Source organism: Prionailurus viverrinus, chromosome F1, assembly GCF_022837055.1.
Source record: "Prionailurus viverrinus isolate Anna chromosome F1, UM_Priviv_1.0, whole genome shotgun sequence".
NCBI classification, from domain to species: Eukaryota; Metazoa; Chordata; class Mammalia; order Carnivora; family Felidae; genus Prionailurus; species Prionailurus viverrinus.
The window spans coordinates 32,297,404-32,319,998 of NC_062577.1; the positions used below are offsets into that span (position 1 = coordinate 32,297,404).

General features: G+C 51.9%; 1 protein-coding gene across 3 annotated transcripts in view; it reads left to right on the top strand.

Annotated features, from left to right (window-relative positions):
* The window catches only part of PLXNA2 (plexin A2), a 206,636-nt gene that overhangs the window by 158,380 nt on the left and 25,661 nt on the right, over positions 1–22,595 (top strand). For 2 of the 3 annotated variants that reach the window (XM_047841079.1, XM_047841080.1), the window contains 3 exons: positions 14,186–14,337; positions 20,330–20,447; positions 22,301–22,437. In XM_047841079.1, coding sequence (XP_047697035.1) covers positions 14,186–14,337; positions 20,330–20,447; positions 22,301–22,437 — 407 coding nt within the window. Of the gene's footprint in view, positions 1–5,365; positions 6,501–14,185; positions 14,338–20,329; positions 20,448–22,300; positions 22,438–22,595 lie in introns of those variants that run through there. The other variant, XM_047841081.1, reaches the window with a different exon arrangement.

Below are 22,595 nucleotides of genomic sequence, written 5' to 3' on the forward strand. Positions count from 1 at the left end.
GGGAGCTTAAATTAGGCAGGGACTCGCTTCCATCAGCACCTCTCACCTCCGCCAACCCTGGCTGCTGCCGTCCCGTCTACTCCCCGACTGGCAGGGGCGCCTTCCCAGCCCTGAGGCAGGCTTCTCCCTGGGAAATCTCTGTCTCGGTGCTGCCCCTGCTCACTGACCGGGGACTGACGGGCTGCTCCCTTCACAGAGGACACCCAAGCTACATGATGCTAATTAACCCCCTGAGGTAATTAGGCTGTAATTGATTTTCCCAGTGAACGTAACAGCAGGAGTTGGAGGCCCCAAGCAGTGGGGTCTCCTGTTGGCGTTTTTTTCAGAGGCTATAGAGAAATGAAAGATACTCTTTGGGGAAAAGGAGAGACAAATCCATGCTGTGTCTCAAGCCACGCAGGGGGACATCATTCTGGACGGGACATGTAGCAGGGAGGATCCAGGCCTGGACTATCGTATTCACCATTATCAGGAATATTTTCTTTCATTTTATGTCTCCTTCCCTCAGCCTACCCTCCTTCCCCTGTAAAAGTCATCTTCAATTTTTTCTTAACTTTTCAGTTTTGAAATAATTTTAGACTTATAAAAAGGTACAAAAATAGTCCAAAGAACTTTCATATACCCTTCACCCAGATTCTCCAAAATTAACATCTTACATAACCGCAGTGCAATTATCCAAATCAGGAAATTAACATTCATACAATAATGCCATGTAATATACATGCCTGATTTACATTTTGCCAGTTGCCCCACTGATTGTCCAGGATCCAATCCAGGGTCACATGTGACATTCTGTTATCATGTTTCCTCAGTGCTCTAATTCTCAGTCTTTCTTTGTCTTTCATGACCTTGATACTGTTGAAGAGTACGGGACAGTTGTTTTGTAGAATATCCCTAATTTGGGTATGGTTAATATCTCCTTATGATTTAATTTAGGGTATATAGTGTTGGCAAGGAGTACTAAAAAAAAAAAATGTGGAATACATGTCAAAAGGGCACAGGAACCAACTTGATTTGGCCCCAGGGGCCAAATCTGGGCCTGTCTGTGCAAGAAAATACATAATGATACTAGTTGACTTCAGCAATAGAATAAGATCAGAATCTATGGTCCTTATTGATATAAATAAACAATTAACGGGGGAGAAAGGAAACTCTTCTTCATATTAGAAGTCTAACTGAAACATGTAAAAGGACTTAGGGAAATAGAAAATCATCAGTTGGCAAAATTCACAGTAATAATTATTTCAGGAAAAAAGGCCAGTGAATTGGTGAATGAAAGTAGGGTGAAAAATAGGATGTCGGCCGTCTTGAGCCATCGCCTCCCAAGGTATGTACTAATTACAACAAGAAAAAATAGTAACTTTACAGAGAAGAAAGCTGGTAGACACTACCTATACGAGGTGATCAAAGATAATGTCACCAGTAATGGGAAAGAAGCAGCCTCATGTGTGTCTGTGGCATCTCTTACCAAAAAGGTATCCTTTGCTAAAAGTAACTTTGAAGAAGAATCAGCTCCTTTCCCTTACTGTAGCTTCCTGGGCTACTTCCTTGACATTGGCACAGATCTTTTGATCTTTTAATCTCTTAATAATCCGTATTCTGTGAGACCCAGGCCCTTCTATATGTTCCTCCCCCCTTGTCTCTGGCCGTTGCCTTGCAAATGTGTGTCCTTGCAAATGTGCAGGCCCATGTGCAAGAGCCATTTACGACGAAGATCCTTCTGGAGGGGTGAAAAGGGGAAGGATTCTAGGACGGCCTTGTGGTGTCTGTTGGAGACAGCAGAATTCCCAATGCTGGAAACCAGTGGGGACCCGAACGGGCACTGCCCTGTTCAGGGGCCTGGAAATCAACGAGATGACCTCAAGTGAGTCCTGCTTTAGGAAGAGGAGTGGGCTCCAGCTGAGTTGAGCGGACGGCACCGCTGTGTTCCTCCTTAACCCTTTCTTACCCAACTGTGTCCATGGCAACCAAGCCCACCCCGAGAGACCCGTCTCCTGTGACAGCTTCATGTAGGACAAGTCTTACAGCCTCCCGAATTTCCCAGTTTACATAAACTTCAGGTTAGAGACCCCCTCAGGACCCAGCGTCTGCTCCTTCCCAGTCAGCCCGTGGTGTGATAATGATGCTGTCCCCCGTGGGAGGCATCCCAAGCTGCTCTCGTCCTCACCGTCATCCTGGCGTCTGTGCACATGTCACCTGTTCAACCCCAAGAACAGGAGACGCGCAGAGGTTCGGGAAAGCCCGCGACATGCCTGGCCCACCTCGTTGCTGCGCCTCCAGACCTGCCAGGACCCCAAAGGCGAGGACATCGCAAGCCACCCCCTAGAAAGGAAGGCTCAGAAGAAGCATTTTCGGAGAAGCTGTGAAGGGGAGAATTGGGCAGAAAGGGGAAAGAGACCGAGTATGTAATTGGGAAGAAAAATTTAGGAAGGTTCAAGGGGATCTAGAGCTCAGGTGACAGAGGTCTCCACTCCAAGTGGGTACGTCGGTCGGCGAGGGCCGCGGGGACAGAGCACCCCCAACTGGGTGGCTTCAATAGCAGAAACCAATTGTGTCACGGTTCTGGAGGCTGGAGTCCCGGGTCCGGGTGCTGGAGGTGGGCTCCTTCTCAGGACCGTGAGGAAAATCTGCTCCGTGCCCCCTCCCCTAGCTTCTGGGGGCTTGTGGTGTTCTTGGCCTGTAGACACATCGTCTACATCTCTGCTTGCATCTTCTCATGACATTCCTTCTTGGTGTCTGTCTCTATTTTTTTTTTTTTTATTTGTTTAAATAAGGATTTCAGCCATATTGGATTAGGGCCCACACGAGTGACCTCATTTGAACCCGATTGCCTCTGGAAAGTACCTGTCTCCAAATACGTCACTTCCTGAGGTAACAGGAATTAGGGTTTTCACTTGAATTTGAGGAGGATAAAATTCAACACCTAACAGAGCATTGCAGTAAATAAATCCTCATGTGATGAGCGACTACTGAATACCATGTGCTGTGCTGGCCTTGGAAGTTAGCGCATGGATAGGCGAGGTCTGGGAGGGGAGGCAGGGGCTGCAGCCTCTCGCTGCAAAGCCCCAGCCTATCCCTGAACATGAGCCACCTGGAATGTCATGGCTGGCATCTGCTTGTCCTCCAGGCCACTCTGCTTCTTCCAAAGGGCCTAAGACAGAAAGTTCTAATCTACACCCTTTGCTTTTGTCTCCCGTTTTGAAAGAGGGTAGCACCGGGGATCAAGGTCTTGACAACTAATGAGGACACTTACCTCAGGCCAGGGACCCAAACAGATGATCCATATCCTAGTTCTGGGAGTATTAATAATAACAGCCAGGCTCGACTGTGCCCCAGGACCTTTGCGTATCAACTGATCCTACAATTATTTTCATTTAAGAGTTGAGGAAACAGTGCTTAGGGAAGTAAATAATTTGCCCAAAATCACTCATTTGGTTAGTGGCAGAGCAAACTCAAAACCAGGACCTTCCGACTCCAGAATGCAGACTTTCCCCACCACACATACCGCCTGTCTTGGTCAGAGGGATAAAGGGATCTTCCCTGGCTATACACTCTTCCACCTCACTCCACCCCAAGTGTACCAAAAATATCTTGGAATTCTCTTGGAAGGCTTCAGGAGATGCCAGAAAAACTGGGAGCACTGGCTACCCTTTGTGTTGAGCCTTAAGATAACCTGTCTTCCTACACATAATTAGATCTACACTTGATCCTATGAGTGGTGAGGGGGCAGGAAGTGCATTTTGGGGTGTGTTTAAACTTAGGGTGACTCCTTCTTACCTGTACGGGATGGATGTGACTTTAATTGTGTATGTTTATGAGAGTTATCAGACTTGATTTCATTGGTTTCTGATGGTGCCTGTCAGCGGGATGGTGGCTGAGATGAAAGCAGGAAATTACCGAGCCTGGTGGTTCTTTCTTTCCAAGCATCTCAGCTGGATGAGAGCCCAGAGGATGGAGGCCAGGTGGCTCGCACCTGCGGGTGACAGTAGAGATCACGGTGAAGAATAAACAAAGCTGGCTTGAAACGCCAGGGACCCATCTCCAGTGTTGGGGTCCTCAGGGATTGACCAGGAACCCGTCACCGTCTGGGTACCGGAGAATATCCCTGTGTGTGTCTGAAGTCACCTGCCGCATCGTCCCGTAAGGGCACACTGGTGCCAGGCTGTAGGGATGCTGCTTTTGCAGTCATCTCTCCACTGACCACATCGTAGATTTTACTTTGTGAATTTTTCCGTGTCACTGGTGTACCCAGTCCCCTCACTGGCTCACGCTCAGGGAGGACAAATTCTCTTTACCACTGTCTTAGGTGTGTGTCCCTGGGAAAGAAAAGTGAATGTAGAAAACCATGTACATCCTCTCTAAAACCAAGCCTAAGTAATAGTTGAGACAATATTTGTCTGAGATGATCCATTGTTCTTGCGTTCCTTCTGTTCTCCATTTGCCCAAATAATTTAAAGTAGATTTCCAACCCCCACCCTGGACTCTTCTGTTGTGAATGCATTTGTGAAGTTGTTCAGGGAGTTGGACATTTACAAGCACTTATCTGTAAGGCTGCACCAAATCTCTGCAGGAAAGGCCAAAAGCCACCTGCCCAGGGCCAGGAAGACTCGCTGCAAAGTTCCTAACAAATAAATAAATACGTCAGCCAGCTTTCCTGAGAAACGAGTCAGCGCTCTGATCTCCCCGTTCATTTATTTGCAGGCCTCATTAATATAACATCACTGCAACAAACAGCTAACGGGGGACGGTGTCAGGATGAATAATGGAGTTACTCTGCTGAGATAACAATTAGGTTTTGAATGTACTATCAGCTAAGACAGAGCCAGCAAGGATTCGCGCCGGGTAGGAGAGCTGGTGCCACCGAGGCCAGAGACTCGGAGCTATCAGCTGGGCTCTGGCCTACCGTGAAGAGTGTGCACACTCACATGCACACGCGTGCTTACGCACACACGCTCACACACACCGAAGTTGGAAAAGGATGTGACGACTTGCCGTCTTGAATCCAGCTTCCAGGTGTCTCTGGCCAAGAGCCAAGAGGCCATCAAAATCTGCGGGCACAAAGTTGGCCCCACTGCCCTCGAAAGTCAGGAAAACTCTAAGCAACAGGAAAGGAGTAAGTGGATTAGCCAGGAGAGGATTAGCTGTCTATATACCCCCGACGTGTCCTCACTGGCTTGTCCTGATTAGGGGGCCACCTGGGGCAGAACCCTCTTGATCCCCGTCTCAGACGCAGGAGCTTTTAATACAAAGCAGGTCCGTCAGTTGGGGGTGGTCCCTCCTGGAGCAACTTCTCTGGGACCCCCCCCCCCGCCCCCCAGGCTGTTCTGGGAGATTCTGATGTCACTCTCTCCCATGTCCTCTTAAGGACCCAGTCTAGGGTGCTGACAGCCTGCCGGAGACCTGCAAAGCGCTGGACTGGCCCAGGGGAGAGGCAGCCGACACCATGCTGGGCCACCTCTACAGCAACCAGCCACTTCTCTGGACTCCAGCTAGCCTGGCTTCTGCCCAGATTTCTTCATCATAAAATAGAAATAAGAAAAATAATAGCTAACTTTCACTGAACGCTTATCTGCCGCTCAGAACTGCATTTAGCACCTTACGTTATCTCGTGTAGACCTTACGACAACCTATAAGGTAGGAGCTTTAGCCCCATTTTACAGATGAGGAAACCAAGGCACTGTGAGGGACGACAACTTTAGCAAAGTCACACTGCTACAAAGTTCTAGAACCAGCAGTTAACCCTCACCTACTTGGCTCTAGAGGCCTCACGTGTGACCCATATACTCTTTTTCCTGGGCTCGCTTAGGAAAACAGAACTCTCAGTCCACGGGGCTGGAGGGGGGAACGGGGCTGGCACCCAGCTCTGTATCCAGCCTGCTGCAGAGATGGAAAGAAAGCCAGTGGTCCCCATGCCTGGCATCACGTGGAGAGGCTGAACGTGAATGGGCCCGGGGCAAAGTGACCAAGGGCAAGGCCCAAGGGGGCGTGTGCACATTCGCAGGGGCAGGGACAGAGAAGAGGGAGGGGGAAGCTCCCAGAAGCTCAGAGACAAGGCAGTGACCAGCAGAGCCAGGGGCAGAGCTTCTTGGAAAGCAGCAAGCTCTGGCCTGAGCCAAGGGGGAGGGGCTGGGGGACCTCAGCAGAGGGAAACCCACAAGCAGGCTAGGGCATGAGTGCCCACGCCTGATGACCCAGGGGTCTCTTCCCGGACAAGAGGATGGTCAACTCGGGCCGTGTCACGTAGAAGCCGAAAGCACAGGTTAGCTGGACCCGGTGGGCTCTACCACTCACTGTGTAACCTTGAGCAAGTTACTCAACCTCTCTGGATACTAGTCCCCATCTGTAAAAAGGAAATTGTAACAGGACCTCCCTCTCAGCTTGTTTGGAGCCCTAAGTGGGATAAAATATGTAAAGCCCTGGGCACCCGTCCTGGCTCATGATAAGCACTTAATAAACGAAGCGATGTAAGAATATGCGATGACAAAGGAAATGAAATAAAGGACGGCGGCCATCATTATCAGAATCTCCAATAACCAGGAGCCCACGTTCAGCTTCTGCCTTCGCCCCGCATGTCTATCGGGCAGGAGATCCGAGCCGAGGAAGACGGGTTCTCTCGGGTGGAAGCCGGGCCTTGTGAGGCTCCCGCCAAGAAGGGGTCATCCTGTCACCCCTCGAACCCCTAGCCCCCAGGAGCCCCCAGCTCCGCCCTCCGGAGTGGCCCCGGCGGCACTCCCCGGGCTGCCAAGCCCTGAGGCCTGGGGCACCTCGCTCTCCGCTCCCCGGCGCAGCCCCTCGGAGCTCCCCAGCTGTAATTAATCGGCTGCATCTGCCGTCGCCCTTGGGCGGCTTTGTGGCACAGTTCCCTCCGAACCTTCAATTAGTGGCTGTGAGAATCAGGGCAAGGGGAGCGTCGCGGCGGCTGCTTTCCAGGTCACGGCACCCACGGTGGAAAACAAACATGTCGCAGTCTGGCAGGAGGCCAGATTCGGCTGGGGTGCTCTGGAGCTCGGTGGGGCTCAGTCGGGCTGTGCGGCTGGCAGGTGGGGTCTGGGTGGGTGCGGAGGTGGCTCCCCAACAAGAGGCGCCGGTAGGCTTTGAGAGGGCCCAGCGGGAGACTGGGAACCCCCCTACGATGAGCACACGCCAGCCACATCCCACATCCCACTGCCTGCTCATCCTGGCTTGCGATCAGCGGATAGAGTACTTGGCTTAGATGTGGATCAGTCACCTGTATACCCGGGCACGGTCGGGGACTGCTTCCGGGGCACCGTGTAAGGCTGCTGGACCAAGCCCTGTGCTCAAACACCTTTCCCACATTCTCCTTCTGAATGCTGCGCATAGACAAACTTCTCATTCTACTATGGGCTAAAAGGCCAGTACTCTTAAGGCAAGGTAATAACACAACTTAAGTTCCCATTAAGATGCAAATAAAGGTTTCTTTAGGGAGAAGAGACTAGCAGGGTGAGAGGTATCTAAAATAGGGGAAGGGACCCCAGGGAGGGGGAACAGAAAAGACACCTGGGAAAGAGACCAAGGTTTCCCCTCCCTCTGGGAGTTGCCCAGGGCTGGCCTGGTTAATGGTGTATGTGACAAGCGGAGGGAAGTCACCTGCGCAGGCCCTCCTTACTACACACCCGGCAGGCCTTTGCTCAAGCCACAAGCCTACTTTGGGTCGTTACACTCTCAGAGGATGCCTGGACGTCCAAGGGTCCAAAGGAAAGCAGCTGAAATGATCAAAGGGTTTAGAAAACAAGATCTTCCAACAAAGGGCTAACAGAATTACAGAAGCACAGGCCAGGGGTGACTTAATTGCTGTCTTCAGTATCTGAAAGATGTCTGATGAGGAGGCAGCTGTTCAGTCCTCCATTCAATGAGGAATCACACCAGAAATTGGCTTAAATTGAAGGAAGAGAGATTGCAGGAAGGACTTCTTGAGATTCCGTTACAATACTACATCACTCCCAAGCCGCACAGACACCTCCATTCTTCCAGCTGTCATTATAGAACACAGTTTGTTCTACAATCTGGTGGGACCAGCGTTTCCCAGTAACAGAGAACGGGGGATATTTACCGAAGGCTGCCATGTTGCAGGCCGTGTGCTAAGTGTCAGGTTGCTAAGCAAAAGTGAGACTGTCTCTGTCCCAAGATAGTTACTGTCCCATTGAGAAAAGAAGCAGCTTACAGCCCGGCGGGGCCATTACTTTCTTGGGCGTGTTCACAAAGGGCCGAGGGGTAGGAGAAGGTGCTACTGAATCTGCCCGAGGGGGTTCGAGGAAGCATCACAGGGGCGCGTCTTTTAGCAGAGCCTTGCAGGAGAGGTAAGCATTTGTCAGTGAACTTGCTGGACCGGCAGGGGGAATGGAACATCACCTTTAGACCCTATGGGCCTGGGGATCCTTAGCTGTCCCCGGGAGCATACGAGATACCTAACAGAACTGGAGTTCTGGGGAGTAGGCAGGGAGGAGTGCACAGTGGGAGTCGGCACAGAACATAGGGGTGAGAGAACCCCCTTCACCCCCACCCAGCAAGAGCAACTTGCTTCTGGGCACATCTTTACCTCATCACCTACTTCTGAGGTCCACAGGCAAGAAGTCAGATTTCCGGTCCACGGCATAATATGGGTTGGAAAGCATGGGATTGAAGTGGTCCATATCGAAAGATCCCAGCTGATTTTACAGGTTCCCAGCTCCTCTCCCCATCTCTCCACACCCTCACTACCCACACTCACACACACTCGTACACATCCCAGACTGTCAAACCATTTGTTTGTGTGGGTGTCTCATTCAGAATTACTTTCCTGGAAGAATTCACTGAGTTCATTGTGAAATGCTGTGCCTACCCCAGAATGGCTGATTGCCAGGGGAAAAAGAAATGGCAAAGAGGGAGGGAAGAAAGAATGAAGACCATTCCAGACAGGGCCTGTGTCCTCCCCCAATTTATTCTGGGTGAAAGGGTGATGTCTGGCTCAGAGTCGGCTTCTGTGCAGGGCCCAGAGTCCACCAAAGCCAAGGTCCTGTCCTCAGCAGCATGGACAAGCTCAGACTCTCTCCTGTCAGCCCACGGGCAGCTGTCTCTACCCCCATCACTCCAGCATCTAAGCTCCCAGGTCCCTTTGGCCTCCTTCCAGAGGAACAGAAAAGATTCCCATCATCTCTCAGCTCCCTACCAACACCACCAATCCCATGTTTTTGTGATCTGGGAAGGCACAGGTGCAGGGGGAACACCAGGGAGGAAATTGCAATTGTCAAGACCCGCCCTCTAAAACCACCGTCATATTAGGGATTTTCCAGATGTTGTCTTCCTTAACCTTCAGAACATCCCTGTGAGGGGGAGCATTGTTATCTGTTTTCTGATAAGGACATGGAGATTGAGGGTCACATAGCTCATGCCTGTCAGAGGGAAAATTCAAATTCTAGTCTGTCTTACTCTCTCCCTGCACAGACGCTACCCAAGTCTCAGATGGGCTCTCTTCCCTGCCCCACAGTAGCCAGCAGCCCAAGAGCCATCTGAAACCAGAAGCCAAGACCTGTGGATCTGGTCACCATCCCAGCCCTGTCTTGATTCCCCTCTGTCAGTGGGGGGATCTATCTAACTCCCACCCTGCCTTTTCACCCTCACCTCTGTTGGAGCCCCACTACTGCCTGATCTGGGGGGCCTTCCTTGTAGTTCTGCCAGCAGAGGACTCCGCCAACTTGCCTCATTATAGACCCGTGTCATTCTCCCAAGAGAATCGAGCTCTGCAGATGCTACACTGACCATTCTGCAATCTAACGCTGCTTGGGAGGAGAGCCTTTGTGGGCAATCTCCAGGGTCGACTTGGGACCCCGTTGCCTGGTCCGAAGTGGTACATATTTTTTTCATATAATTTATTGTCAAATTGGCTTCCATACCACACCAGTGCTCGTCCCCACAAGTGCCCTCCTCAAAGCCCATACCCCGTTTTTCCCCTCTCCCCCACGCCCCTGAAGTGGTATCTTAAAAGATCCTGTTCACGTTCTCTCTGGAGAATACGTCATTTTCCACCAAGCCTCCCCTCTGTAGCTTCTCCCCAATACTTGGTCCTGGGAAAAACGAGGAAAATAGGATGCCTGGGTTTTTACCACCCCAGACCACCACACAGACATCAAGGCCCTTGTACTCATTCTCAGAGTCTCCTCGAAGCCCTCAGGTGTTAGGGCACGTTTCCTGCAGGATACCTTTCTCTGCGCCTTTATGCCCTGAGCCCAGACCTCCACCTTGACTCACTCTGATTTTAAGCTGGGGGAGAGAAAGTGAGGTGCAAAGGCACGGAGATTTCTGAAGTGCATTGCGTGCACAGGAACCGCTGGTATCTGGGTAGAACATGGACATAGTATAAGAGAGCAGATGTGACTGAAGAATTAATGAAGATCAGAACCTGAAGGACAGGGGCACCTGGGTGGCTCAATCAGTTAAGCATGTGACTCTGGCTAGGTCACGATCTTGTGGTTCATGAGTTCAGACTCTGTGCTCAGACAGCTCAGAACCTGGAGCCTGCTTCGGATCCTCTCTCTCTCTCTCTCTCTCAAAAGTAAACATTAAAAAATATATATTAAAAAAAAAAAACCTTTAAGGACAAGTGCCAAGCCAGGAATTAGGGACTTTGCCTTAACAGTGGTCAGAGCCATTGCAGGTTTTCAAAGCAAGCAACTAGTAACCTGCCCAAGTATGTGTTCGTGAAGGTCACCTGGTGGTGGGAGGAAGTTCGATCTAATGGGAGAACATGGAAACCCTCGCTGTTAGCGTGAGTGGGAAGTAGGGGAGCTGTGCTCAACACCGACTCAGGAAAACAGAGTGGGGCACAGATTCAGAAGATGCCAGGGAGTAAGATCTCATAGTGCCTGGTGACTGTTATTTATTGTACGTGGTATTGTAGGGGAGGGAAAGGAATCCGTTGAAACCACTTGGAAGGTTCCTGGCTGGGTGCACAGTGATTCCATTAACCTTGAAAGAGAATCTGTGAGGATAATCAGGTTGGGGGTGGAAGGAGGAAAAATTAAGAGTTCATTTTTAGACATGGTGAAATTTGAGGTGCCTGAGGGACACACAGGGGGAAGTAGAGATGTCCAGTAGCAAATGGATATATGGATATGGAGCTCAGGAGAGAGGTCTGTGCCAACGATATAGATTTTGAAAGTCATCCCTAATGGAGACCTTGGGAATCCTTTTGCAAATCAAATGCTCACCACCTCATCTATGTTTGGAAAATCCTGACTTTAACACATCAGTTTTGTTCAAAGCAAGGAAGATATAAGCTGTGTCCCTTGTAAGTCCTAGAACGGGGTGCTTACTTAGAGCCTTGACCCCTAACTCCTTTGCCACCTGCCCCAGGTGCTGGCAGCATGGCGCATAGCATATGCTAGCTATGTGGGAAAGAAGACCCCGGGGACCCAGTATTCCCCAGGTATTTGCCAATGACCTAGGAGGACTCTGATTCTCCACGTTCGGATTCCAGCAGCTGGTAAGCTAGCTTAGAAGTGATCAGACTGGTGTCTCCACACCCCAGACTAGCTATCTCTTTGGCATGTGTCTTCATGCCAAGATTATAACACTTGCTAATAACAAAAAAAATAATAACAATAATAATAATAATCTTTCATCTCTAAACATACAAGCTGGCGTATGCCTCTGAGCAGCTCTGTGTTGGCAAATGGATCCTGCAAACCCCTCCAAGTGACCCTGGTCATGTCTCGGACCCCAGCCCTTGAATGTCAGAAGGGGACACTGCAGCGACTTACCAGCTGAAGAAAGCGGCCTCGCAGAAGCTGCCAATGCCGCCAACTATCCACAATCCAATCCCCATGCACTACCTGCAAGATGGAAATATTTTTAGCTTTTCCAGAAAGATTTCGTTTCACAGTTTTTCTGAAAGGTTGTAATTAACTGCAGCGAGCAAAAGAATGTATTTTTAAAAATAAGAGTGGGGGAAGGAGCGCAAACCAATCCCCACCGTTTTGCCAGTTACTTTTGGTAGGTGGGTTCTTGTCCTCCAGGTGGCTGGGGGAGGGGTGAGAGGGGCCAGTGGGGCTCATTCAAGTGGATCAAAGGAGAGCCCGGGCAGTCAGATTTGCTCAAAGCAAATTCTTTCCTACTGATGTCTCCTGCAGGGGCGTGGAAACATCCCCTTCCCTGGTCCTCATTAACGAGGGTCCATCTCACAGAGCCCGGGAGGCCCAGGTTGCAGAGGAAACGGCACCGGGGGAGGGTGCAACAGCCAAGATCCGGTTCTGGTTAATTTCAGAATCCCCAGGGACAGGAAAGCTGTGGGGCTACCTGTTCCTCCTGCCAGCTTCTCTCTCTCCAAATTGTTCTGCTTCCCCCCACTCACGCCCAACACACAGAGATGCCTCTGAGCTGCCTCCACTATCCCACCCTTGATTCGTTTCATGAATCTTGTTTATTTTTATTCCTAAGGTGGGATATTTTATTCCCAGAAAAGGGAGTGAGAGCCTCAGACAAGGTGACTTGGGTGAAATGGGCCCTCCGATGAGAGAGTTCCTCCCCCCAGGGAGGGAAGGAGGCTCCACCATGTAAGAACCGAAGAAGAGGGTGGGGGTCAGGAAGTCTGAGTTCGAATCCTGACTGTGCAGCCAACTTCCCGAGAGCCCAGGAGTGGGCCTGGCAGAGAGGGAGGCCTGTTCCAGTCCTACCCACGATCGTGTCTTCTCTGCCCCCTGTCACCTGGGGATTCACGGCCAAGATGGTTGTACAACCCGTGGTGCCCACATCACAGGAAGAGCGCAGTGCCCCTTTGGGGAACAGAGAGGAGGGAAAAGTCTCCAGAACCTTTTATAGCATTTCATTGTATTGACTTGTCATCTCTGCCCCAGGGCACACTGGCTCCACTGGGTGCCCCACCAGCATGAACAGGGTTTAATGGGAGGCTCCCAGTGGGGCTCAAGCACAGAAGGTCCCGGCCTGCAACTCTGCCCAGATGCTCCATCTGGGAGATTCTGGTGGACTCTTGGCCTTGACCAACCCACCCTTCCCTCTCTCCTTCCCATCCTGTCTTGCCTTTCTTACGGTGTAGTGAAAAGAGCCTTGGACTTTTTTATAACTGTATGTATAAGTTGTACGAGAATCTGCGTATAAGATACTCTGAGCCTGCTTCCAGTGATTGAGTTCACTTCTAATTTCCTCCTACTTCAGATAACTGTGGACCACAAAGGATGAACCTACTCGCTGGGGTCTATCTGTTCTGTCCCAAAGAGCGGCATTTTTCCAAGAGCCTGATCTAATCCCAGAGAGAAGTTTACACCTTGGGAGAGCCTGATTCTGCTGTTCCTTTGCCCGTTGGGCCCGAGAAAAATGAGAGAGCATTTGGTGACTGAATTAGGAAATGAATAACTAGATACATGATCCTCGTTAATGAGAAGCCAGGAAAATTTGGGAGATCCTAAAGTTATCTTTTTCATGGTTCTGCCATGCATCCTGGGCTGTGTTTTTGCAGCCCATGTCCAACACACTTTCCATCTTGAATCTTACCCCTGAAGCAGCACCTAATCTTGGACTCCTCTGGACTCCCACAGCTTCCCTCCGAATCTACCTTACCACTGTGTGCGTGCCCTGCATCAGGGAGCGTTAGGTATGGCTCCCTTTTTATCTCTTCCTCCTGGACCAGAAGTTCCTGGAGGGCAAGTTTCCTGATGTCCTGGGTATTCACCATCACCCCTATGGTGTCAAGCCTGTAGGAGTGGCAGTAATAGCACGTGACGATTACAAAGCCCTCCCTGGTTTACAAAAAGCTCACAAACACGCCCCGTTTGGTGCTCCAGAGCGAGGCTGGCAGAGATGATGATCCATGCCACTACCCCGCCCTTCACAACTAAGAAGAACTGAGGCTTAGGGCAACTGTGACTTGATCACATTCAGGCAGCACATCTCCCAACAAGGATTTTCTGTCTCACGTCCAGTGCTTTCTGATCTTTGTTTTGTTTTTGTTTTTTAAATAAATGAATGCTTGAAAGAATTAATGACCTGAAGAACTGAGGGAGTCGTGTGAAATGATGTCAGGACCCTAGAGAGGCTATAAAGTGGAGAAAACATGCCGTGTGCACCCACGTTCCAGGTGTGCGCGAAGTCCCCCCACCTCCCTCGAGGAAGGACAGGGCACGGCTGTCTCTGCCTCTGTGGCCCAGCAGGTTTGTGACCCATTTCCCTCCCGCAGATTTTGACGGTGTCTGGACCACCTGAAGGAGGGACTCGAGTGACCATCCATGGCGTGAACCTGGGCCTGGACTTCTCTGAGATCGCCCACCACGTGCAGGTGGCTGGGGTGCCCTGCACCCCCCTGCCGGGGGATTACATCATCGCTGAGCAGTGAGTCCAGCCCGCTCTGGCCCGCCCTTTTCCCATGGAGCTTCAGGGTAGGGGCTGCCCCTTTCCCTTTTCTGGGACTTCTCCAGGATTCCCTCCCACCCCTCTGCTCCCGTGGACCCTGCCCCCAAAAGCCTTCCCTGGGCCCTCTTCTACCCCACCTCCACTTCCAAAGGCTCCTGTGTGTGTGATTCCCTGTCCCCTGGCTCCTGTAGCATCAGAACTCCTAGCACAACACTGTCTCTCATTCAGTCTTCACCTGCCCTGGCCACCGAGCCACGTTCCCAGCCAGCCCAGGTTCCTCCTCGGTCTCCCCGGCCCCTCCGCTGCCAGCCCCCATTGGAATGCATCCCGCACAGTGGGCTGCGGGCAACAATTTGTTTGGCTCATGGGGCTCTGACAGCAGCTTAATCCGAGCAGGGCCTCCGCCGGAGCAAATTCATTTATTTCACTAAGGGAAATGTCAGCTGGAAATTAGAAAATAGGCATGTAGCCGCGGACAGGCGAACGGGGCTCCAGGAGTGACATATGTTCCAATTTGGGGTGTTCATTTGGCAGTGGTGACCGCTGTGGAGTTGGTGGGCAGGAGATGGGCACAAAACTGGGGGCAGGAGCCTGGAAGGAGGGATGCTCCCCCCACCCCAATCCCAAAGCGAGACGGAAAGGAGATCATTCTGGATGATTTGTCATGTAAAGTGGGGTCAAGTCTCCCTAGTCCTGCTGAGAACACAGCTGTGCTGTGCGAGGGGGAGGGGTGTGAGGGGGGAGCCCCAGAGCAGGGCTTGTGGGAGGGGCTTCTCTGCCCTAGCTCCACCCCCCGCAGCCCCAGGCCCTCCCCCTGACCTGCCCAGGCCCAGCCTTTAGTAACCACCAGAAAAATGACATCACTTTCTCTTCCGTCAGCCCTTGCCCCTTCTCATCCATTTTCTCATTTTTAATTGGAAAGGACTCAGAGGTGGAGACTGTTATCTCCCTTTACAAAGCAGGAGAAGGCAAAAGGCTTGGGGAAGTGAAATGACTTCCCCAGTTCACTCAGTGCACAAGTGGCCAAGGCAGAGCTGGAACCCGAGTCTCCTGACTTCCACTCCAGGTCTCCCTGTCTCATAAGAGTGGATAGGGCAAGACTCCCGGACAAGAATGGCCTGAAAATGTCATGATCCTCCGGGGTCAGGGGCCACGATTCCGGTGTGGGCCCAGAGCAGGGTCAGAGTCAGAGGAGTGACTTCCCAGGCTTTGAGGACCCCATTGATGTCCGCTCACCACCTCGGGGGAGAAGGAGCCGTTCTAATCCTTCAGACCGGCTCCTCCCCTGACTACCTTCTCCCTGCAAGGGCTGAATCTTGGAGGAAGGACTGGCTGGGGCTACAGGAAAGAGATGAGGGAGAGAAGAGGAAACTACAGAGGCTGTGGGGCCAGAGAGGAGGTGGACGCATCTGGGGCAGGAGGCGGGACAGTCTGTGGAGTCCTTCCGGGTCAGAGCCCTGCCAGGCTGGGCGAGACCCTCGGTGCCACCTACCCCGAATCCACCTTGGCTTTAAGGACCTGCCCTGGGCCTCCGGACAGAAGTCAAGTCTCCAACTTGGTGAGGTGCCACAGGACTCCAAAGGAAAGGGTTTGGGGGACCACTGGGTATGGCTTTGAGCTGAGAAGTGCAAACTCTTGGGCAGCTGGACACGGAGAGCTCATGAGATTTGGAATTCAAACGTGTTCTAGTGCTGCCTGCTCTACTGACCAGCCCTGAGGCCTTAGGAGACTGTCAGTCTCTCTGACCTTCATCAACCTCATGGAAATCGTGATTCCTACGCTACGGGTTTTGGGGGGAAATTCAGTAAGATGAGAAAATGGAGACTGCGATGTACCATAGGAATGTGAGGAAGTATTCTATCTTTGGAATCAAATGCACCACCCTCACCCAGGGCCGGGGGAGAAAGCGCCCGTAGAATCCACAAGTGAGGCTATGCAGGGAGCCCAGGGAGGTGACCGGTCGAGGTTGGTGGCCCGGCACCCCAGAAAACCAACACTGCCTTCGTGTGGGGCGTGGTGTGGGCAGGAGGGAGCAGGCCCTCCACACCTCAGTTGGTACAGCCCTGGTTTCCAGCCTCCTTACCACTCTCGAGGCTTCAGAGTTTTTAGCATCATTAAAGCCTCCCGCCCGGGCAGACAGCAGCAGGCATGATCATTACAGATGTCCGGGAGAGATGAATTTGGCTACACGGGCCAGTGCAGTGTCCCGGGTGCGGGCAGGGTTAGCGGGCACGGTAATGGCCCACCATATGCTTGTGCCACACCATCTATCACTCAGCAATTAGGTTAATGTTGGTTAAAAGGCCCCGCTTAGTCTTGCAATCAGCACCCCACCGGTCTGTGGAGGGCCGGATGATTCCATCACAGGACGTTTCCTGGGTGATAAGACTCAGGTGGGGGCCGAAGCTCCCCACCCCCAGGGGTGCACGCTCGTGTGGAGAAAGGTGCCATCCCTGCCGGTCTGTGGGAGGCGGTACTGTGGGGGGGATGAGGGCACCGGGCTGGGTGCCAGGAGTTCAGCTATTGGGGAACCGGGTGACTTGGGGCAAATCACTTTGCTCCCAGATTCTCAAAATTCTCATCCGGGGAATGGAGAAATGGAGAAATAGACATCCTTAGGATGTCAGAGGAGGAAACTGTATGCCCCAGGGAACCGCACTTCCCACCGTTAGAAAGCCTGTCGGTGTCACTAATGTGTCCCCAGAAGCTCCCTGTCAACCAGGGAGGAGTCGAACCTCTAAATGTTGAACGTGGATAGTTGGTTAGTCAGGCCCCTCATTTTGCAAGGGAAAAATGTCGGCACCCCCAGCTGTCGTCTCCTTGTAATATACTGGGGATCCTAGAGCCACCAGAGACACCAGGAGGAGGCCAGGAAGGCAGGAGGCCCCCAGAAATCGAACCACAGGAACTTTGCCAACTCGTAAGGCTTGAAGGAGGAAGTGGTGCACACACTGCTGCCTGTGGTCATCGACACCCGGGAAGGTAGGGGGCACCTCCCGACACCCCAGCAACCTCAACTGCACCCCGACATTGCTGCCACGTCCACCCTGTCCCCTCCCCAAAATACATAGAAGGCGTTCCATTAATTCTGCAAGCAGTAGAGCAGAATGGTCAAAGGCTCAAGCTTTGGAGTCAGGTTGACCTGGATTTGAACCGTGGCTCTGTCGCTGTGGCTGTGGACAAGTCACGTGGCATCTCTGAGCCTTGGTTTCATTGCCCATAAAATGGAGCTAATAGGACCGCCCTGCAAGGGAGCTCGAGATGACACGAGAGCCTATCTTGTACCGTGCCCGCTGTGATCACAGCTCAGTGAATTGTAGCTCTTATTATTATTAAGGTACCCAATCTGCCATGGCCCGACCATCATTCCTCAGTATAACCCTTTTTACTCCCCGCAGCCTCCCCTGCTTCTTCCTTACCTTCCTCTCTCCCTGAGCTCCGAGAACAAATGATACAATTGTATTCTGTATATTCCAACCTTCAGTGTGGGCACGGGCACGGGGCGGGGGCGGGGGGTGGACCGGGAATAAAAGGAAGGAGAGTGAGAGGTCATTGGGGTTCTTCCGCGTGCTTCTCAATTCCTTAGGATTCTCCCCCAGTTCTTCCCTACCACCCCAAACCCTTTGCTACAGCCCACAGCTTCCCCCTGCCCGCTTCCCACTCACAGGTGAAGGTGAACTTCATTCCATGGGTGGGGAGAGGCATCAGTCACAGTGCCAAGGAAGGGAACCCAGGGTAGTGCTCTGGCACCTTGCTGCAGCCTACCCCTGCCCCCCTTGCATCATGCCCTTCGCGGTGGGGCATTCAGGGCCAACCGCGGGCACTCAGCCTTGGACACTTGGGCAGTACTCCTCTCGCATCTGTCCCCCTTCTCCCAGGTCCCTGATATGTAAAGCTTATGTTTTGGGACATAAGGAAATGTTCTAGAAAAGACGGTGCACCAAAGGGCTCTAGGCCATTGTTCACACCCTACAGAGACAGCTGAATGGGCCATTCTAGGCCTTCTCCTCTCCTGCACAGACCCCTGGGCCCCAGGAGGAAAAAGTATGCCCGCGGCTTTCACAGGTTGTCATATTTCCTCCCTCCGCGATATCAAGCCTACCATGATCTCTTCTTCCTCCTTTCTTCTGGAGGATGACTGTAGCACAGAGTGTCCAGGGGGTGGTGGGGGAGGGACGAGAGAAGGAAAGAGATTTATCTGCTGCCCCTTCTTCTTTGTCCTCCTCTTCTCCTGCAATGGATGACAGATTCTCCTCTGAAGCGTCTCAGGAGTACAGGGCATATGGTTTGCAGGACGGCAGGGACCCCAAACAGGTGCAGGCACTAGGGCCCAGGAAACGGGATGAGAGATTTGTTACTCCGAGCAGGTAGCAGCCTGAAAATAACCACACACAGTACCTTAAATTAAGCTTCTCAAATGCTCTGCTAATGAGGTTTAAGAAGACAGTTCTGTGTAAAATACTAATTGATCATCCCTATCAGCTTTACTCTGGGTTCGTAATTAATTTATTTATTCATGGAGGAAGGGAAGGGAGACTGCCCTTCCATGCGCATTCAGTACTTTCTTGTTGAATCTAATATGCTAAACGTGATAAGACAGTTATTGCATGTTAAGTAAATATTCACCAGGAGTTAAAGTACTTATTTGGGATTAACTGTTATGAAGGAGGTGGAGATCTGTGGCATGCCGTGTGTGCAAGCGTGCGGTGTGTTTGTTTAATGCAAGTTTTATTACATCGAAATGAAATCTCTGTTTAGTTACCTTCCTTCCTGGAGAAGCCGTGGCGATAAGCACCTCCCAGCTAGGCGCGGATCGACCCCCACGGTGCCGGCGTAATGCTGGGGATGAGTGCACCGGGGTCTGTTTTCCTGCCTCCCCGCTAAGCAAACCTACCGGGGGCACCAGACTGCTCCGAACTCTTATGCGGTGTTGGGAGGAATCGAAAGTCCTTTCTTCCGTCCTTGGGTTCTCTTTTGCGGAGCCTCATGGGACCCCGTGCCTTCTAATTCCAAGCGAGAGAGCCCCCCGAGAACCTGATTTCTTCAGTCTCTCCCGTATCCTCCAGCTGCCCGCCCTTTCGAGAAGGCTGCTGTGGCCAAGGCAACCAGTGTCTAAATGTGCTTGTTGTAACTGATCTCAGGCACCAGGGAGGTCATCACTGGGGGTATTGATCTGCACTTCATGAGAGAAAACACTGTATCCCCCTCTTGCCTCCAGCTACCCAGCCTCTTAATGTGAGACGTGACTTCCAACCCCACGGCTGGTTCGCTGCCTCGCCCACCAGCTTAGGGCGCTCAGACTTTGATTAAGTGGGAGTCCACTGTCAACTGCCGTCCTAATGAACTCATCCGCCATCCACCCCTTCTGCTGCCGAGGGACTCGGCTCCTCCCTTTGGCCGGGAGCTCCTGGTTTGGGCGTTCACTATCTCATCAGATTATCTATTCCCTTTTTAAACCTCACTGTAGGAAACAAACCACTGTTGAATCACCTTGGCAGACAGGCCCTCACTCACTCCTTTAGGGCGAGTTGCCATTTTGGCTTGTCACACAGGAAGGAACGCGAAATTACTGCCCCTGGGTCTCCCTGTTGGACATTGGGTTTTATCCCACAAATACTGGGTAACTACCCCGTGCTAGGCACCTCAGAGGCACTGGGAATGCAGGTCGATTCCGAGAATTAAGCAGCATAGCGTTTGGAGGCACTCCGGACTTTAGAGGTGATCTCATTCGGCTTCTCACTGTACAGATGAGAGGCTGAAGCCCAGAAAGGGAAAGCACTTTACCCGAGGTCACACAGCTAGATGGGTGAGCAAGCTGAGTCTTGGTACAGCACCAGTGCAAGTGTGTGATGAGTCATTCGTTGGGACGGGGGTGGGGGTGTGGGGGGCACGGGGGAGGTAAGATGAGAAGTATAGGCAGGGATGTGGGCTGTGGCCAGGCCTCTCACGGGAAGATTTGCTCTCTCCTCAGGATCGTCTGTGAGATGGGCCATGCCCTCGTGGGAACCACCTCCGGGCCTGTACGCCTATGCATTGGCGAGTGTAAGCCAGAGTTCATGACCAAGTCCCATCAACAGTACACCTTTGTGGTGAGTATTGGGCTACGGGGCTCCCAGCCTATTCTAGGCTTCTCCCACAAAGGCCCCACACCCCCCTCAAGCCGGGGGTAGGATGGATGTGTGACTGACGATGCTATTAGAGTCTCAGAGAGTCACGGGCCAGAATTCTAAATAAGGCAAGATCAGGTCTTTCTTAGAAAGTGGATCCTACCCGTAAGGGAGGGAGGGGGCCACCCCTTGTCCTGCCAGTGTGATATCTTAGTCTCATTCCAGCCTAATGAGGACAGATCCCCTGAGGGACCTAATTAAAAAGGTCTATATTTATCCACATGCTTTGTTTTCCGCCAAAGCTATCGCGAGTGGGAGTTTAGAGAAGTCACTTCAAATCCTGCAGAGACAAGTGTCTGTGGCAGGACCATGGGAGCAGGGGGTACTGAGTGAGTTGCTCTGCGTGATGGTGTGGTTAGGCACACTGACGCACACTCACAGCTGAAGACATCTCTTCGCGCTCGGGCGGCGGGTAGTAGAATCACGACAACTTTCTCGAAGGCCGGCACTGTATTCCTGCTGAATCGATAGCGTGCTTCTGGGGCCTTGGAATCTGCTGGGGCTACCTTCCTGCTGAATCAATAACTTGCTTCTGGGGCTCTGGAGTCCCTTTGCTGACACTTTTCTATATTGCCACATTGAGTTCTTCATTAAAAAGTGTTAACACCAGCAGATGGGGTCAAACCAGCCTTGCTAAGAGTTTTGAAAAAATCATTAGACCACAACATTTTATTCTCTCTAAAGCATTTTACTGCTTGTTTTAGGTTTTCCAGGCTCTGCCTTCTTATCTTGGCATCTCTGTCCGTTTCTCGTAGTCGTCTTTTCCTCAGATTGGAGAGTACCACTGTCTGCCCGCCCCTGGCTTCTCCTCCCTTCAACGCAGGATAGACAGGGTCTTGTGTGAGCAGCAAACACAGAAAGATGCGGGGTGGGGGTGGGAGGGGAGAGAAAACTGTAGAATGTCCCAGATGGGAGAGGCTTTAGAGATCATTTAGCCCGCCCTCCTCTCTTGACATTGGAGCAAACAAAAGCCCAGAGTGATCTAGAAGCTTGCTTCAGGGCCAGTGGACAGTGACCGGCTAATGCGGTCTAGAATTCATGCAGGTATAGTTGTTCAGTTAAAAGCACTTCCCACTCCCCCAGCCTGGCCCTCCAGACAGGAGCAATTCCTTTCTGATTTAGGTCAGCCGCCGGATGCACCGTAGGCCACATGACATTTCTTTCAAGCTTCGGATTTTATTTTACAGCTTAGGGAGTTGACTAAAATGTGCTGGCCATCGATAGGACATCCTCCTGATGAAGGTCGGGGGGAAGCTGTATCTAACACTGACTGACAGCCGTCTGTACCAGGCCCCCGGCCGTGCCCCTCACGTGCTTAGGAAGGGACAGGACATGTGCAGGGGCCATTAATGGAGGACTTTGGCCCCTTAGTGGCCCAATCCAGACAAGGATGCTTTATTCAGCCTAATCGATTTTGTGCCAAAAAAAAAATCAGTACAGGCTCTAGATAGAGAAGCATTTTCAAATTGCTCTCAATTTGTAAACTAATTGATAGATTAGTCAGTGTTACCTCTGCCTTCCCATTGGTGTTATGAGCATGAGACTCCCCAGGGAGTTAATTAATTCTAAAGCGAGGTCCGTCTGCCTTCCCTGGACATGCCAAGAGCCTCTTCTTAGAAAGGGCCTCAGCTCCAGGAGAAGAGATTGAGAAAGGGCAGAAAAAGTACCTGCACTCTGAGCAGGGACACAGCTCCTCCTTTGGTCGTTACGTCCAGCGTGGGTCTGTCCCTTTGGCCCAAACCTGAGTGTGACCGTTTCTCTGTTTTTTTCCAAAGAACCCTTCCGTGCTGTCGCTCAACCCCATCCGAGGACCAGAATCGGGAGGCACCATGGTAACCATCACAGGCCATTACCTCGGGGCAGGCAGCAGCGTGGCTGTATATCTGGGCAACCAGACCTGCGAGTTCTATGGGTGAGATGGGCTCAAAGGAGCACTGGGAGGCTGTACGTGTGAGGCGTGTGCGCGCCTGTTCCGGGCGTGTTCACACAGGTGCCCGCCCCTTTACTCCCACGGGTGGGCCACGTCCTGGGCCCAAACACCATTCCAGTCCCTGTGAGCAATCCATCCCG